The sequence below is a fragment of the Phyllopteryx taeniolatus genome, chromosome 14 (genome assembly GCF_024500385.1).
Source record: "Phyllopteryx taeniolatus isolate TA_2022b chromosome 14, UOR_Ptae_1.2, whole genome shotgun sequence".
NCBI classification, from domain to species: Eukaryota; Metazoa; Chordata; class Actinopteri; order Syngnathiformes; family Syngnathidae; genus Phyllopteryx; species Phyllopteryx taeniolatus.
The window spans coordinates 10,255,711-10,273,487 of NC_084515.1; the positions used below are offsets into that span (position 1 = coordinate 10,255,711).

Here is a 17,777-nt window from a genome sequence, read left to right on the forward strand (position 1 = left end):
CCTCAATTTTTTTAACTCCTATTGCATTTTGGGGTACATGTGAAGATTATGTGCAGGTCCTTGGGGGAAAATGTCTCCACTGTCAGGGCTCCCTGGAGCCAAAATATAAATTTATGTGTTCAAACAACACTTTGCGGAGTGAAATTTATCACATTCTGGTTGCATCACAGGAAGATTAGTTTTCTTTTACCCTCATTGACAAGTCAAAGTAAAACTACAAATGAAGAGAAATACAACAAAAAAAAAAGCACAGTTGTGCATTCTGATATTTGAGTTATGCTTATGAAGCTTATCTAGGTTACCAGAGAACACACACAAAAAAAATGTCTAGCCCTCAGGCTTCGAACAAATTACGTGCAACCATTGACCAAATTATGTAACTGATGTGTAAAAGTGACTGAGTCATTTTAATACATTTTTGCATATTTTCATGACATAAAATAGTCAGAATAAATTTGACATAGCGTGCTGCTAAATTGTCTTTTTCACAATAAATGCAGTCGGCAAGCTTTAGATACAAAATGAAAGATTTTTTTTCCTTTGCAGTGAACTCATTCGCAAAGAGACGACCTCGTGTTTATTTTCCATACAAAAGACACGCTCAATTTTCATTAAATCCATTAAATTAAAAAAAAGTCAGACAAAATGACACAAGGTGAAAACACACTTTATTTCCTTGCAATGTCATCCTGCACAACACGTTCCCCTTTTATTGCTGAATCTCCACGTCAAGATAAATTACACGCGCGCCGCAACCAGTCGGGCACATGATTAAAAAAGGGAAAAAAGAGGAGCACCTGAGTGTTAAAAGCATATCTTACATATAAAAAGTCATTTCTAATTTGTAGCTAGGATGAATGAACTGAAATGTTTCGTTGTCATTTCGCAGAGGATGAAATAAATGCGCTTGAGTGGAGTATGCGGAGAAGTAAAACAGAGACAAATACTGTTTTGTCGCAGTTAAATCAGCACATCTCTGAATTATGTATATATTTTTAGCACAATTCGATAACACGGTGGTAGACAGAATTTACAAAAATGAGCCTAAATAATGTATTCTCATCATTTAATTTTTTCCATTTGTTGTTGATGATGTTGTTATGATCAATCATTATAACTGAAAAAGGGTGAAATATTATGGAAAACTGATTTTTGAACTGCTTCTATACAAATAGTTGGCTCTCTGGAGTAACAGTACCAACACGAGGACAGTACTGATCAAATTAAGACCCACCACACACCGAGCGACACAGTTAAAGGCGACTGAAGTGGAGTATCGCGAAAAAATTCCAACTACTGACTTTTCGCCGCACACCAAGCGACTGAGCACCGCACATCTAACGATGCGCTGCAACAGAATAACAGCGACCTTTATCAGGTTTTGAGGCTCCACATACAATATACTGTAATGTATTATTTTTCTACTGAACCACAAAAACATGGCACGATTGTCAAAGAAGAAGCAGATTGTCATAAAGACAGGAAATGGCCTAGAATAAAGGAGAGTGTGGATATTTTAGGAGGCTGTTGGCAATGATCAATCAGGGATGGGGGAAATAAATTGAATAACTCGGCTAAGTTGACTTAAAAAATAGGTGGTACACAAAATTTCTGCCTCGAAGCTCTACTAGACAAAAAAAAAAAAAAAAAAAAAAAAAGTTCCTCTTGGAACAATGTCTCACATGGACATCTATTGCAGATGGATGCAGTGTCTGGCCAATGATAAACTTTGCCAAAAACGACAGAGGAGCGTCTTAAGTGTCAGTGAGCTGAATGGTAGTTAGCGTTTTGTTGACCTAAAATAGTAATCGCTAGTGCACTAATGCAAATCAGAATTGCTAACTGTTTAGCTGTCTCAAATTCTGTACACCAAATTTATACCACACACTCAGTACCAACATATATAGTTTAAGGATTGAAGTCCACCCCTCATAAATTAGAATAAAATGCATGTTAGTAGTAAAATAAAAAAAATAATAATACCAGTGGGGGAGCAATTATTATTTGATTATTGGATCAATAATCAACAGGAGAATCCATTCTTAAATGATTCGATAGTGACAGCCCTACCCTTTTTACTGACTGTACTGACGGTAGCAATGCATTTTTCGTGACAGAGACTCTCCACGCTTTACTTAATAGCCACAGATACATTTGAAATTAGGAATACTGTTGTGTGTGTATATATATATATATATATATATATATATATATATATATATATATACAATATCAAAACACAAATAACCTAAAACAAATGAAACCACTTCTACGTGGGCATGTGTATGTCAGTGGCATAATGAAAAGAGCAGGGCCTGTCTTTCTTTGTCCCAGCAGCACTTGTGAGTCGGATGCCAGCGTCTGCTAATTGCATAATGATGTTCGTACTGCAGAGATGCCTACGCCTAATTGCGCTTCGAGACGTCACAAATGTAAGCCCTCTGGCACAGCTCATTTTCAGACAAAATCATTGGGCTTTCTCCTCTATTTATGTTTCTAAACATATTTATGCTGTTTTTCCTTTGCGCTGCAGGGGCCTCTTTCAAGTAGTTACTTAAGACCTCCGTGACAAAATCATGGGAGTTGTTCTCCAACACTGAATGGAAGGCAATTATTTTACTTTGACTCACATTAACTTGTTTAAATCGACATAATGTGAGTTCCTAATACAGACAGCTACTGTAGGCATAAACATTTTGGAAAGTTGCTATTGATGGTCAAAATAATTTCAGGGGTATACTGAATGTTATCAATAAAACATACTTTATTAATTCAATCATTCATTTATCCCTTTTTTAAAGGGGACATATTATGTAAAATTGACTTTTTTATTTGCTCGTCGTATACAGATGTGTGTCTGGAGTGCCGACTCGCCCATCAGGTGTGAAAATTAGTAACCAAGTAAATCTGCCTATTTCTAAACTGTGAGCATATCCTTCTGAATGTCCATAACAGCTCTCCACCCAATGACTTGATCAGTGAGACTAGGTGAAGGGCCAAAGCCACTTTTAAAACAACAGCTGGGCTACACTGTCTGAAACATTACCATGCAAAGCTGCATTGTGTTTTGTTGGAGTCACAGATTCATGTTAGCTAACAGCATGAGCTTCTGATAAGCAGTGCATTCTTGATTGTTTCATTCCCGCTGTTCACATATTCATGAATGAAATACGTCTGACATCCACCACACATGTCCGCGTACTGTAGCTCCGAATCTGTCTGTGCCACAATCAAATTGACCAAAATCGCGGTCTAACTACTACGCCAGGATTTAGATGTGATCTGAGCCGGCATAGGTTTAGCCCGACTCTCTGCCACCAAATTTTCACTCCGCCAGGCGTATGGCCGAGCACACACCCTCGCCGCACCGGAACGCCCAGCTTGGCACAGACTGGTCTACCAAATTGGCAAGCAAACGCAGGATATGGTGGCAGATGCACCATCTACGAAAATAGAGCTCTGTATCTCCACAATTGAGTCCAACATTGTTCTCAGTTTTTGTGCATTTTCAACAATTTTCTTCAAACATGTATAATGTATTTAGATACAAATCTCTGATTTCACTTCACAGGGCCTTTAACTTTTGTGGCATGCCCGTGCACCACATACACACAGTGTAGTGGATGAACTGCTGCATCCACGAGTTAAAATGCTTTTACTGTCTTTATGGGCACTTGCTATTTTTCTACACACAGGCTCCGCCATTTTAACAAAACACTAACTCGCCAGTAGATGCTATTCGTACACTTGTTCATGAGGTTGGGTTAAATGGATTACTTTTAGTGAGACAGAATATAATTGGTTGATCTTTGGGTATTTTGATGATTATATTTTTAAAATTGTAAAAAAAAAAAAAAAAAAAAAAAAGCATAGTATAACTTCTTTAAAGTTTGACGAATATTGCTACCAACGCCCCACGGGACGTAACAGAGATGAAAATTGAAACACAGGCCGAGACCCAAACTAGCAACGACAGTTGCAAAAGCATGCTTTGAATTCATACGCCAAAAATCAAGCGCAAGAGGTATGGTTTTTTTTTTTTTTTTTTTTTACTTCAAAAGTGAGCCTAGATTGCTTGTGACAACTAGGCAGTAGGCCTGCCTTGAAAACTGGCGCGGCCTACTGAATACAGATGCGACACATTTCACATGGGAGCTTGAAGAAATCACCCGCGCACGCATACAGTATATACACACACATTTGCAGCTACAGTATATAACGTACAGTGAAGCCCCAGGGGCCGAGCCCTGCCGCGAATAGCAAACATTTGTGAATAATTTACACTCATATATCAAGGTTTATAATTGCCTATAGATAGATGCCAAACGATGGCGGCATGAAGCTCCTAAACTCACTTTAACATTGTTCCTGGGCACTAAGATGCCACATGATGAAGCCAAAGCAAGACTTTTAGTGGCCTGAGCAGAAAAACAGCAAGTTTTTTAACGAATAACAGGATAGTTTCTACAAGAAATCGCCGTTTAGGCGTCTGTCGGGTTTATGAATGTCTGTACCGCAACGATTGTAAACATGATCTTCCCATACTAAATGGCTTAAATGAAATCCCACCAGATTTAACACAGCTTTTACATTTCATGAGTCTTTTCAGTCTTCTTTTGCTGTCCTGTGAAAGCCTTCGAAACAATGAGAAGGACTTCCTACTCCATCGGCAGGGCGACCAGATCGGGCATCATCTGCCCCGTCTTGACCGAAATCCATAAGTCGTCGTCATTGTCATTTTTCTTCTTCCTCTTCTTTGGGCCCGACTTGGCGGCTGCCGTGGCGCCCCCTCCTCTGCGGCGGCCGCAGCAGCCGTCGGCATGGCGACAGCAGCAGCAGTGGCAGCACACCGCCAGCGTGGTGAGGAGGACTACCAGAGGCAGAGTGAGTAGGACCACCAGGCACACGGTGTTGTAGACACCCTGGTTGTGTTTTTCCGTAACAAAACTCCAAAGAAGGTTGAAGAAGTTGCCGATCCTGTCTGTTGTGCCACCCATGACTTTAGGATGCAAAATACTTTTCTTTACTTAATACTTAATAAATGGCTTTTAGGAGGGCAAATGCACATAGTGAATTCCGTTCTACATCAGATGTCCAGTTCAGCAGATTTAAGGCCTCTGGAGTTTTATTTCCAAGAATGCTTCCTTCTTTAAAGTGGAGGGATCGAACAGTTCAACTCAAGCCCGCAGCCACCAGAAATGAGCTTGAGGGTAAAACTGCATTACTGTACTCTTGCAGAAGTGGCAGCGAAGTGCTTCTCGCCTTCACTTTTTTGCCGCTCTCGTCACCTCGATTTACTTGCAACCTGAAAGCAAAACAACAACAAAAAACACTAACATTAGCATTGATAGAAAACTCTCTGCTATCTGGACAGTGTTTTGGACTTTTTACAATATACAATAAGCCCCTTCTATTTGCTAGTTGCTGAGCCCTGCCAGTAACAGCAAAAATCCAAGAGCAATTGACGCCTCCCTTGCAATTGTATGTAGATGCCAAAAAAATTGTAGCAGAGGATTCATTTAGCCTAAATGAAGCTCACTTTCATTGTTGCCTTGGTACCAAGCTGTAACTAAAAAACAAAAGAAAGGTTCCCCTAAAAAAATAAAATTAAAAAAACATGAACAGGCAAATTTGCCCAGGTTCACTGTAAAGTCATCCTTTGCAGTATCTCACTGTCTTTTGGATTTTTAAATGGTACACATCTAAGTCTATATCGGAATATTCACAACATTGCGTGATTTTGCGGCAACCATATTTTCACATGGAGGAAATAATGCATAAAACACAGAGACTGTCCTAAGTTTGGGATCATTTCACACTTAAAATAAAAGATAAAGTGCAAAGCAGAACTGGGTTTCACAACTGCACTTCTACAGCAAAGTAAACATTGCTAGCTAATCTAATCGCGCCTACCAGCGCTAGTGAGAACGAACTGTAACCCCTCCGCAGGTGGTCAAGGATCAACGCAGCTGCCGTTGCGCTTTCAATCATTTTATTGAACAAATGGAAAAAAATAAACACGTAACAAGCACATTTATATTTTAGCTGCACGGCCGCAAGTGATTTTCAGAGGCACTCATCACACAAAAAGGCTAACCGTCAGCCAGTTAACAGCCAGCCGATATCCGGAACCAACAACAGCCAATTCTTTTTTTTTTTTTGAATAAATCTGTATCCCTTTTATGCTGGAACAGTTTTACTCTGTCACAGTGGCGTTTTTAAGCTTCCGCTGTGGTTTCTTACTATTATAATTGAGGTTTATTGAGACTCAGAATTGATCACTCAAACAGAACAAAGTTTCTAGAAGGGAGACAGAAACAAAGACGAAAGAAAAAGCACTAATTGTAAACATTACATTACATTATCTAAAACAATGAAACATTAAATATGAGTGTTGCATGGGGCTGTAGTGCTACACCCAGTGAGGGAAGAACAGGACAAAATAGAACAGGACAAGGATAGGAGAAGAAGCATGCAGGACAAGGGTCGTGAACCCGACTGTGCAACTCAAGTGTGGTGGCATTAATTAAAGTCTACAGGACGAGAGTATAAGTGAGGAGATACACAAGCGAGCGAGCCCCGACAACTGGGGCCGCAGGGGACCCAATGCCCCCCCCCCCCCCCCAGCCAGCCCCCTCACCCCACCCATCGCCCCACACGCCCCGCCACCCCGCCCTCCATTCAATTCCACACTCTCATTCGCTGACTCCCATGTCCCTCAACAGGCCAGGCCCCGCCTTTTAAAGCCATACACATTCAAAGTTAATTGACTGTCTGTTGTACTAGAGCGGCTCCAACTACCGGAGACAAATTCCTTGTGTGTTTTGGACATACTTGGCAAATAAAGATGATTCTGATTCTGATTTTGAAGTTAAAGATAAAAATAATACCTCTACCACATGCATATATTGTATTTGTATTATGCAAATCAATTTGTATCTGATTACTCGACAACTCAATGGGATGATGGGGAGATAATCGATTCTCAAGATATTTTTATAGCCCAAATAGGAAATGTTTATAAGAGAATGGGAAAGGTTAATTAAGAGTGTGAGGAGGGTCATAAAACTTTAAAATCTATAAATCAATAATAAAATAACTATATGTTGGCTACTTTGCAGATTTTCTGGAACGTAACCCTTGCGATAAACAAGGCTACTGTACTCACTGTAATGCCCTCACATGTGGGAAAGGTAAGCCGCAATTGTTGATGCCCTTTTCAGCTGTTTATTGAGCAACGGGGAAACAGTAGAACACAGTGAACACACTCATGCAGAAATTTTCATCAGCCCGAGCTCTCACCCAGACTTACATTAAGTTTACATGTATTTTAACGCGATTAAAGTGTGTGGGAGGGGTAAAACTATGTACAAAAACGATATTTCTGTATGGTCTATATTGCTGATTTTCACCTACTTCAGGTGAGCCTGAAATCCCCCATGATAAACAGGCATTTACAGTACAGTGCTTTTCGGCATTAGTTAGATTTCCAGCGTTCCTCTCATTAATACTGCAGAGGAGTTGTCGAGATCTCTGGGAGAGCCCCTCAGAGGACGACCAGAGGTCAGGAAGAGAGACAGATTTACATAGAGGGGGATAGGATCCGAGCGAGAGATTTAGTTAAGCAGTCTCGGTGGGGGTCCCGCCGAGAGGGAGCGTCAGACAAGAGAGTCGGGTTGGAAGAGGACGCCAGAGACGGGCCGTGCTGCATACGAACACGCACCTGGCTGGTATAGTTGTTTGGGGGGGGAAAAAATAAATAAATACAATAAAATTATCGAAAAGAAGAAAAGAAAGAAATTAAACCAGCAAGTAAATCTTTTGCTATCTGCCTCTTTCTGGAAAAGCGTCTGTAAGGGAGCTTTGCCTCACTGTTACATAACAGTGGGAGCTAATTTACATAATAACCACAGCCACACTGACTTTGCCATGATCGGCTAAGTTGGGTGAAGATCCAGAGCTCCTTTCAAATTTCTCACAAAAGCGCCACAGAGAAAGGAGGAAAAGCTTCTCATCTCACATTAGTTGGCAGAGAGCGACGGGGGGAAGGCACCTGCGCGAGGAGAGCAAATACATTTGGCGGAACCGCTGCTGCGCGTCTCATACGTGAAATTGCTTAGCCCGCAGACCAGCTAACCCCCACCCCCCCATCACTTCACAACCTCCCCTCGTCATTTTCGCAACAGGAAATGAAGCTCTTACAGCTAAGTAGCATGCATCGCCTGCAAGGAGGGCGACCACAGTGAACACTGTTATGAGACAAAACATAAGCACACATTTAGTTTTGGCTGCTAATTATTGTGTATAAAGGTTTTGTTTTTGTTTTTGGTTTTTTTTCAATTCATTTCAGTATTTTGGAGATAATTTATGATAACACTGGAAGATTCTTTTTTTTAGCTGATTTAGAAGAGTTTTGATGTGCTGAATCCAAATACCACATTGGATTTGCTCAGGTCAACTTTTTGGTCAACGATGGCCACCTTTTTTTTTCTTTTTTTTTTTTTTTTTTACATGTACAGGTATTTTCGTTTTAGAGTTTCAAATAAACCGAAGTTCATCCCCTGAAGTTTGAACAACGATAACGAAACATTCAATTTACAGGTACTTTTATCAATGTCTTCTATGCAATTTCCTTAAAGCGACGTTTGTAACATTTGATTAATAAACTATTAACCACTTGGCATAAAAACTTGACCTGAACAAGAGAAACGGATGTCATTTTCAGATTCAGCGATGTAAAATTGTCCTAAATCAGTTGGGGGGGAAAAAAACACAGACAACTTACACACACGCACACAAAAATTGTAACTCAGTGTAATTAAAGAAGCTGGACCGGAACAATTACATTGTATTGTTCAAAAACACTAAAATGCAACATGCAGTATTTCCATATAAGAAGCTGGACATCGCACAAGTATGTTGCAACAATTTTGTATTTCAGTCATTAAAATGCTGGAATTCAGTAAGTGAAGGTGTCCAAACTTGATCCCCTCGCTAACGTAGGTCACGTTAGCATTTCTATGTGTGTACGTCTTCGCAATGTTACAGAGTACCTAGTATCCCCCCTAAAATGTACAAAACATTTTGGACAGCCCATTACTCACAGTTTAGTTTCAGGTAGAACATTTGACATAGTGCGCTGCTGGAAGTAAGAGACCGCCACGAGTGAAAAGACAATTTAGAAGAACATTCTGGACCTCAGACATCCAGCGGCCACAAAAGAGAAGAGCGATTGGTGGCAATGCACCTCCGATCCCCGAAGAAATTCATATGACAATCGGGTCACGAGATAGAAATCCATAAATTGAGGCTCTATGGTGAGCCAATGGAAAAGATAGCTGTTATGTATGAAATATAATAGCCCAAAAAGACATAATATCATAGAAAAGTTGACTTTTCCTTCTTTATATTTAAATAGCTGCATCTCAGGAATACTCGACCACCCATCAGGTATGAAATTAAATGCTCACGTTCTTAAAACACAGAAACAAACATAATATGTCCCCTTTAAAGGGAAATTACACTTCATAGCTAAGAAAGATGAGCAGGGGCAAAGTAGAAAAGAAATATTCATTACTGCTACTTCAATATAGTTGACACAGAACAGGAAAAATACAAATTAAAAACAACACATCGTGTTTATCAGCAAGAGAAAATCTCCCCAATGGCTATTATGACATTCCAAGACACTCCAATAGTCCGCTAGACTTTTTTTTTTTTTTTTTTTAGGCTCATTGTGCTCTCACGGAGGATTTTTTAGCCCGGGAAAAGCCAATTGACGGGGCCCACAAAGGCAGGAAGGGGCTAAGAAAAATTGTTATGATTGCATCGAGGGCTGCTTCTTTTTAAACAGCACGCGCGACCGACCTAAAAGAACAGAAGTGGCGGCAGAAGGCACGGCAGCAATCATTAATGACTTTGCCCCCAGCACAGTGCACTGATACTGCTTTTTCTTTTTTTGTTAGTTTGTTTTGTTTATTTGGGGATTTGGGCAGGAAACAAAAGCTCAAGTCTGTCTCCAGATATTTATATAGGCATCAAACAAAACATACAACTTAGCAAAAATCTGAGCAGAAACCTCTCTCCTACTGTCTGATGTGGGTTTTAAGAACAGAGTAAAACAGCAACATCACACATGAACTACCATCCATCCATTTTCTACAGGCAGGCTACACCCTGGACTGCTCAGCGGTCAAATCGCAGCACACATATAGACCATTAACAAGCATCCACACTCACATAGACATGTAGCTGGGAATTTTCGCTGTAGACGTTTAAATAAACGGAGGTTCATGCCCCGAATTTGGAACAATGATGACAGAACATTCCATTTACAGTTAGTTGCATTTATCAATGGCTACGATTCAATTTACAGTAAGCGACATGTGTAACATTTGATTAATAAACTGTGAACAACTTGGTATAAAAATCTGCTCAGTGGAAAAAACATACACACCCTACAAATATTTTTGGTGGAACCCAGTGGTATGTATGTTTAAAAGTACTACATGTATGAATGGAGAAGAAAGGATTGTAATATTGTTGTTTTATGTTTGTTTTGTTTGTGACAGCGGGCCTTGAGAAAGAAATTTCAGTCCTCTGTATGTTCCACAAATACTGAGGAATTACAATATAGCGTACGGTACCATAACCCGCACCCCTGCACAGAGTTGCTTAGCACATGACTCGGCGGCAAGGCTGGGACAAGATCCCGAACCCCTTTCAAGCGCTCAAATCAACATCATGCAGCAAGCAAGTTGCAGGAGAGCAGGAGGCTATGCTAGCTGAATTTGGGCGAAAGGCAGTCTACACCCTGGACTGATGGCCAGCCAATCACAGGGCAAATACAGTCAAACAACCACTCACATTCGCACCTACGGACAATTGTGATTCACATATTAACATTCTGAATTATCGCACAAGTGTAAAAAGAAGTTCACCAATGCTCCAAATCCAAGCTACACAGTTCAGTCAAACTTTGTCCTCACAGAACATCTGCAGAAACTCAGTGAAAGTGACGTATTACCTGAAATCCCGGTCACACACCGTGTCAGCTTAAGCTTCGTCCTGTCAGCTAATCAAACATGTTATGTCTCGTTTTGCCATCCGCTTGTGTGCTGTCTTTTTGTCACCCTCACACACACAAACACCGACACATCTTGAGCAGGCTTCATTTTCTGTTCCTGTTTGCTCTTCGAGCCTCGTCGACCACCACCCCCCCCCCCCCGCCCCCCACACCCACCCTCCAACAATCTCCTCCTCCTCCTCCTCGCGCTAAGTGTGCGTGTGTTTGTGTGTGTGTGTGTTATAGTCGCGACGTCACTTGCACCCTGCCCACTTTGTTCAAGAATGGGCCCTCTGTCTGTGCTTGCTTGTGTGTTTCCTGAATGGATCCTTGCGGTGGCTTTTACTGTACTCGCATACGAGCGCCAGGTGACGTCGCACTGCGTCAGCGAGAAGCCGAAAAAGAGTGGAAACGTAGTGGACACACATTTACACACACGCACACACGCACACAAACTCATTCTAGCTGCTTCCTTCAGCACAATGAGGCTTTTGCTTTTGTGTTAACAAACACATCTCCACCCTGCATCTAAAAGGGGAACAAACGGGGGAAATGAAAGCTGTCAAAGTATGTGAGCACTTTACCAGGTGAAAGACGCACAGTGTGTGGTTCTGTACACACACACACACACACACACACACACCACATTTACAGTGGCCTGCCTGTGGCATTGTGGTTAATTCTCTTTCTGGCTCAGTCGAGCAAAATGGGCTTTTTCATTCAAAGTTTTGAAAAGAAGAAAGCGAGAGCGAGAGAGAAAGAGAGAGAAAGAACGCGTGATGGCAACCAGAGCAGAGTTCTGCTACAAAAAGAGGGCGAAAAAATAAGTGAGTACCTCTACTGCGTCAAACAACTAATGACATCTTATAGAAAGCCTTATTATAAGCTACAACATCAGTGCACAAGGACATCAATCAATCCTTTCCAACTCATACCATTGTGGCCGGTCGACACATGACAAAATCAATAAAAAAAAAAATTTTTTTTTAAAAAAGCACCGGAAGTCAAGAAGCACTGACTTACAACTACAACCTAAATTTTTATTGTTATTGTTCCATGAAAGTGTAATTATTGCCAACTTTCTATTCAGTTCATTTGAAAGCATTTCTCTTCGCTGCACCTCTTCAACTCCATTTATGTGGTCGTTAGATTTCTTTGCTCCAATAAGATTTCAGGATCTATGTGTTGCCATGTCAATCTAATCTGCCCAGGGCCTTCAAAATCAGTAGTGCTGGCCCTTGTAACCTAAACGATATTAGTAATGATCCGTTCATTTAACTAAGCAGATTTCAAATTCAAAATGGCCCTTGATGATGTCAGCATTTTTTTTTGCCTCTGATCAAAACTTGTGACAGTATAGCCAAGTTCAACTAAATCAGGAGTTCAAACACAGCTGTCTCCATTTTTATTTATTTATTTTATTTATTTTGTGAATTGAGTAATTTGTGGTTCCAGTTTAAAGCTAATACATTCTATTTTTGGTATTCAAATTTAAAAGTTTTTTACGTAATTAAGAGGCTAATTTTGAAAAAAAAAAAAATATATATACTTTTATTGAAAAGTTCTTTAACAGAGGTCTTTGATGTCATTTTATCACAAAACCAGACAACTCTTAAGAAAATATTGTAGTTCAAAAGTAGACAAGTCAAAAATTGCCTGTGTGCAATTAAACCTTCATTTTCGACAAAGTAGTTGTTTGGTTTTGCAAGGATAGGAAATGGACCAACGAACAATGTCGTGCTAGGCAGTCTGCAAATGGGCGTGGCTCTATTTTTGTCGACAACTGCAACAGACAAATTTATCGTAAAGAAGTAAACTAAACTCTGTTATATAAATATATGAAGTTAATTTCCTGTCCCAGAGTCCTTTGCTTGGGAAACTGAACTTTAAAACGATCATCTGCCGATAAGTACGAACTAATGTTGCTAATGCTAATTAGCTAGTAGCCCCGTTTCTCATAGCATTTTCACATGCAGTTCATTTGCCATTAGAATGGATACATGCATATACAAGTAAGTACAATACTCAATTTCCTGTACGCAGGACTCAATAAATGTATTCGGTGAGCAAGTTCATTCAGACGTGCAAACCACAAAACCCCCGCGCTGCCGCGTCAAAACGCAAGAATCCCAATTATGATTGCCTCATGTTTCAGCGTGTATCAGCCTGGCAGGCAGGTAGGAACATGTACGCTGTATACTGTATGTATTTATTAAAAAAAAAAAAAAAAGCCCTGCAGATGAATACGCAATCACAAACTGCAAAATGAATATACAGTGTGGTGATTTTCATATAAACTATTGTAAATAAGGATTTCCATCACGCCGCCGTATCATTCATCAGCGTTTGCTCGAGGTGACTGGACAGTGACGGGCGCAGACGCCAGCTGGGATATTGCTCCACTCTGTGCATTCTGCATGTTTCAGTGTGTGTGTGCGCGCGCGTTTGTGTGCGTGCGTGCGTGCGCGTGTGTTATTTGGCCAAGATAGCAACAACACACCTGCAGACACGTTGAGGCTCGTCTCATTAATTTTCATGAAGCCACGTTGCCTCCAATCTACGAACAAGCGCTCGCAGTGTCAGTCAGGGGGTATACGTGTGTTTTTATCAGTGGTGGGCGTCCATTTGCTGCCTGCGCCTTCAGTGGGGACATACCAATTTAATCCACCTCTTACTACCACCACTATCAGCTTGCAATTATAGAAACCATCAGTCCTGGATAAAAACGCAATATAACGGCACGCAACTGGGCCACGTTCATCATCTGGCGCAGCTCACAATCCATATTGATCTAACAACATGAGAAAAACATGAACAGTTGAAATAAAACGCACCATATTCACCAGAGTTGCTGATTATTAAATGTAGTAACGTGTGCAGATCGCTACAGACGCGTTTTGCGAGTCGAACTTGGCTGTACTGTAACAGGTTTTGCTCTGACCAAGCAATCCAAGGACGGAAAATTGCTGACGTCATCGCACGCCAGCTAGCTGGCCCTGTGAGGAGGAGTTTGAAATCTGCTCCGTTAAAGAAACAGTCCCATTACTAAACTAGTTTAAATTACGTGGGCCCTGGGCAGATTACATTGCCATGGCAACCAGAAGAGGCTGAATTATGATTGGACAAAACAAATCGTACATAAGAACAACCAGTGCTTTATCTACATCTGTAAACTTTTTAACTGAATTATGTGTTTCCAAGCCACAAATATTTTGGCAAGGTGGAGGACAGACCGTGGGAGGGTTGTCAGATTTATAGTAGGCTCTGCGATACGTCACAATCATATCAAATCTTTATTGATGACCCAACCTTATAAGTGAGTACACACTTTTTTTTGGAAAAGTACGACATTATAATTTATTGCAAATCCTTTGGCTGACCCGAGTTTGAGAACAACTGCTTCAATGCACTAATCGAGGATGCCGACTACGCATGAGATGGCACCCAATGCGCACACGTTGCACTTTGAAATCCGTTAACAGGCTGTCAAGTAATAATGAAGAGACACTCAAGTCATTAGGAGCGCATCTGGACACGCTCGGACCATTAAAGGGGCCGACGTGGACGAGCGGAGCGCCGATGTGAAGGTGTCGCATCTCATCTGTTGTCTACGGACGCCTCACGGTGCGTGACGACCGCAGTCTACGGAAACTGGACTTTTCCTGGGTGCGTTTAGCGCCGGCTAACCACATCAGCAGGCTTCAAGGAGGCTTGTTCTAAAGTAATGACTGACACTTGCGCGGAGAGAATGCAAAACCCAACAATGCCCCGCTAATTTGAATATGATACAAAAGTTCTCGAAGTGCATGAGAAACATCAATATAGTATGTGCACAAAAGTACAGGGACATGTTATCATGGCTATAAATTAGCAAATTCTATTCCTTGACAAGTTTAGTGGACTGGGCATTTGATTTAAAAATGTTTTTGCATAGCATGTGTCACTAGTGATTAGTATATCTGCCTCACAGTCGGAGGTTCCGGGTTCGACTCCTGTGTGGAAGTTTCGCATGTTCTCCCCGTGCTTGCGTGGGATTTCTCTGACTTGCTCTCACAGTCCAAACACATGCATGTAGGCTTTATTAAAGAATCTTTGTCATAAGCAGGCATGCACAATAAAAAAATATATATATATATATATATATATATATACTTTTGACTCATTTTTGGAAAACGAATAAAATATATTCTATAACTATTGTGTTCGATATATATTGCATTGGTCTGCATCATCATGGCCTTTGAAAAAGAAACTCACGATGAACCTGTTTCATTGCGAACCACTGGTCCTGTCAACACATACACATTTTGTACCGTGTGAAAGCAATGCAAAAAGTTATATCCGCAGCGGAATCTGAAATTGTTGCCTTAAATAGTCTGCCAATAAAGGCCCTGTAGCCCTTTTCCTCCTCCTGCCAAGAGGCACAACTCTGATTTTTAAGACGGTGCTGAGAACATGACGGAGAACGTGACGTGAAGTCCGTATAAGGAATGGCCTCTCAGGAAAGGTCGCCGGTCGTTAGCGAGCTGGCATTTGAGCATCAGAAGCTTTGTTGTCTTTTGGGGGGGGGGGGGGGGGGGGGGGGGGGGGGGTGGTCGCTTTTGTGACATTTTCATGAAATATGCTGTTTTCTAACTGAAGGTCAAGTTTCAAATCACTCAGTTGCTCTTGAGCTGTTGTGCAAGTCACTATCCGTCATTATTTGAAGCATAAATGCACATAATTGTATATATAATCTTATTAAAGGGGACGAAAAAGAAAAAGGGACTTTTTTTTTGTAATTGCTTGTACACAAATAGTTGCGTGTCTAGCATGCCTGCCCACCCATCAAGTGTGCAATCTTTTCTCCTCCTCTCATCCATATTTGTGAATGTATGTCTGTGAGCGAGGCCTTTTCATTTTCCATATATTTAATTAATATAATTCCGCCCAAGACTTGATCAGCTAGGCTTGGCGAAGCGCCAAAGCCACTTTCAAGATGCCCGGACTAGCCAAAAGAAAGCATTGAGTTTTGTTGGACGCACAGATTAGCATTGTCTTCTGATAACTGCTCGGTGAAGTTGTGGACGCGGCGAGGGTGGGGTGGTATCTGTATCTATGATGTGTCCGATGCATGCGCCACGTGCGCAGATCCGCCAGCGGCTTGGTGAGGAAATGCTGACTCCATCGGGGGAAATACTGAACAGCACATGCTGTCTTTGTGGGGGCTCAAACTCCCGGACCGACATTTAGGAGACAGGTGGGCAATATTCTGTGCTCAAAGGCCACATTTTGATTTTTGGGAAAATGGACAGATGACCCACATCCTTTGCAGACAAGGTATGAAAAAAAGTTGGTAAAATGTGTATGTAAAATAGAAAATATAAATAGATAGATAAATACAAATTCATTCATATTTTAAATTTGCATTATTTAGAATGACTTTATCGCTCAGGAACCATAATTAAATCAAAAACAGAAATTAAATACAGATAAAGATAAATATATATTTTCTTTACTAATATTCCCATTTTCTATTTGTAGTTACTCAATGGCAACATTTTATTTTATTAATATAAAAATTAATCAATTTTAATATTTATGTTTCAACATTTAACATGATAAATTAACTAACATTAACATTTTGTTTAAAAATCTTGATTGTATATATAAGATACTATTTTTTATTTAACTACTTACAATGAATCAATAAACCTATTATTTAATGATAAATCAAATGAATCAATAAATGATCATTTAATTTATAATAACCAATTTTAAGAAACACATGGCCAACTTAATAAAATAAATATTAAGTAGTGGAAATGCTCAATAGGCCTGATTAAAGAATAAAAAATAGAATAAGAATAAACGATTTAAAGAAATATATAGGAGGATGAATGTAATAGAGCCACTGAGTGTGTAATTTTCCAAGTAAATGCAGAAATTAATAGAGAAAAGCCAGCGATATTACAGAAACTGGTGATTTTTATATGTTAAAGAATATTAAAAAAAGAGCCAGCGATGTGATAAACAGGAAACACAAGAGTAGTTGTGGCATTATTTTGAAGAAACACAATTTGGTTGGCGGTTCCTGTACGTGGAAACATTTAAAGGAAGAAAAACCGCCAGCAACTGCGTGACCTTGCGCGCGGTCATGAGCTTGCACGACACTATCGCTTTGTGTCTTTGTGTTAGTTATTAAAGTAAAAACAATTCTAGAAGTAGGTAACCGTTATTGCATTAAGTCTTCCTCGCGAATGTTCCTCAAAGGCTGAAGATTTTCCCACTTGGATTGTTGGGGGAATTTTGTTGTGGTTTTAGTAGCGTGGAGCTCGTCACTCCGTTGTAGGCTGACACATAATTCAAGTGGTCCCACAAAGGGGAGATTCATCGAGAACAACGTCACAAACCTTCCAGTTGTGCAAAACAATCTTGGATTTAGCAGAAACCTCAATTAGATGAAGCTTTACCATTGGCCTTCAATGACTGTGTATGTATTCAATCATTGTTTGATGTTTATCATTATTTTCCTCAAGCCCTATTTCTTCCTTTTATGGCTTCCATTTAAAGGGGACCTACTTCTTGTTTGTATACAAATAGATGGGTCTCTGGAGTGTCTGCCCACTCATCAACAGCATTGGGACGGAATTGCCCACAGAATAATTCATTATGTGTCACTATAAGCACGGAAAGAATCGACTCTCTTTTTCACCGGAAAAAAAAAAAAGTT

The 17,777-nt window shown here is 40.4% G+C and overlaps 1 protein-coding gene across 1 annotated transcript; it reads right to left on the bottom strand.

The window, feature by feature from the left end:
• Window positions 1-651: 651 nt before the first annotated feature.
• Window positions 652-11,211, bottom strand: LOC133489252 (uncharacterized protein KIAA0040). The gene is made up of 2 exons (XM_061798146.1): window positions 11,027-11,211; window positions 652-5,305 (listed from the first exon to the last, which is right to left on the bottom strand). The coding sequence occupies exon 2, from the start codon at window positions 4,995-4,997 to the stop codon at window positions 4,659-4,661; it is 339 nt and encodes a 112-aa protein (XP_061654130.1). The 5' UTR covers window positions 4,998-5,305; window positions 11,027-11,211; the 3' UTR covers window positions 652-4,658.
• Between the last annotated feature and the right edge of the window lie 6,566 nt (window positions 11,212-17,777).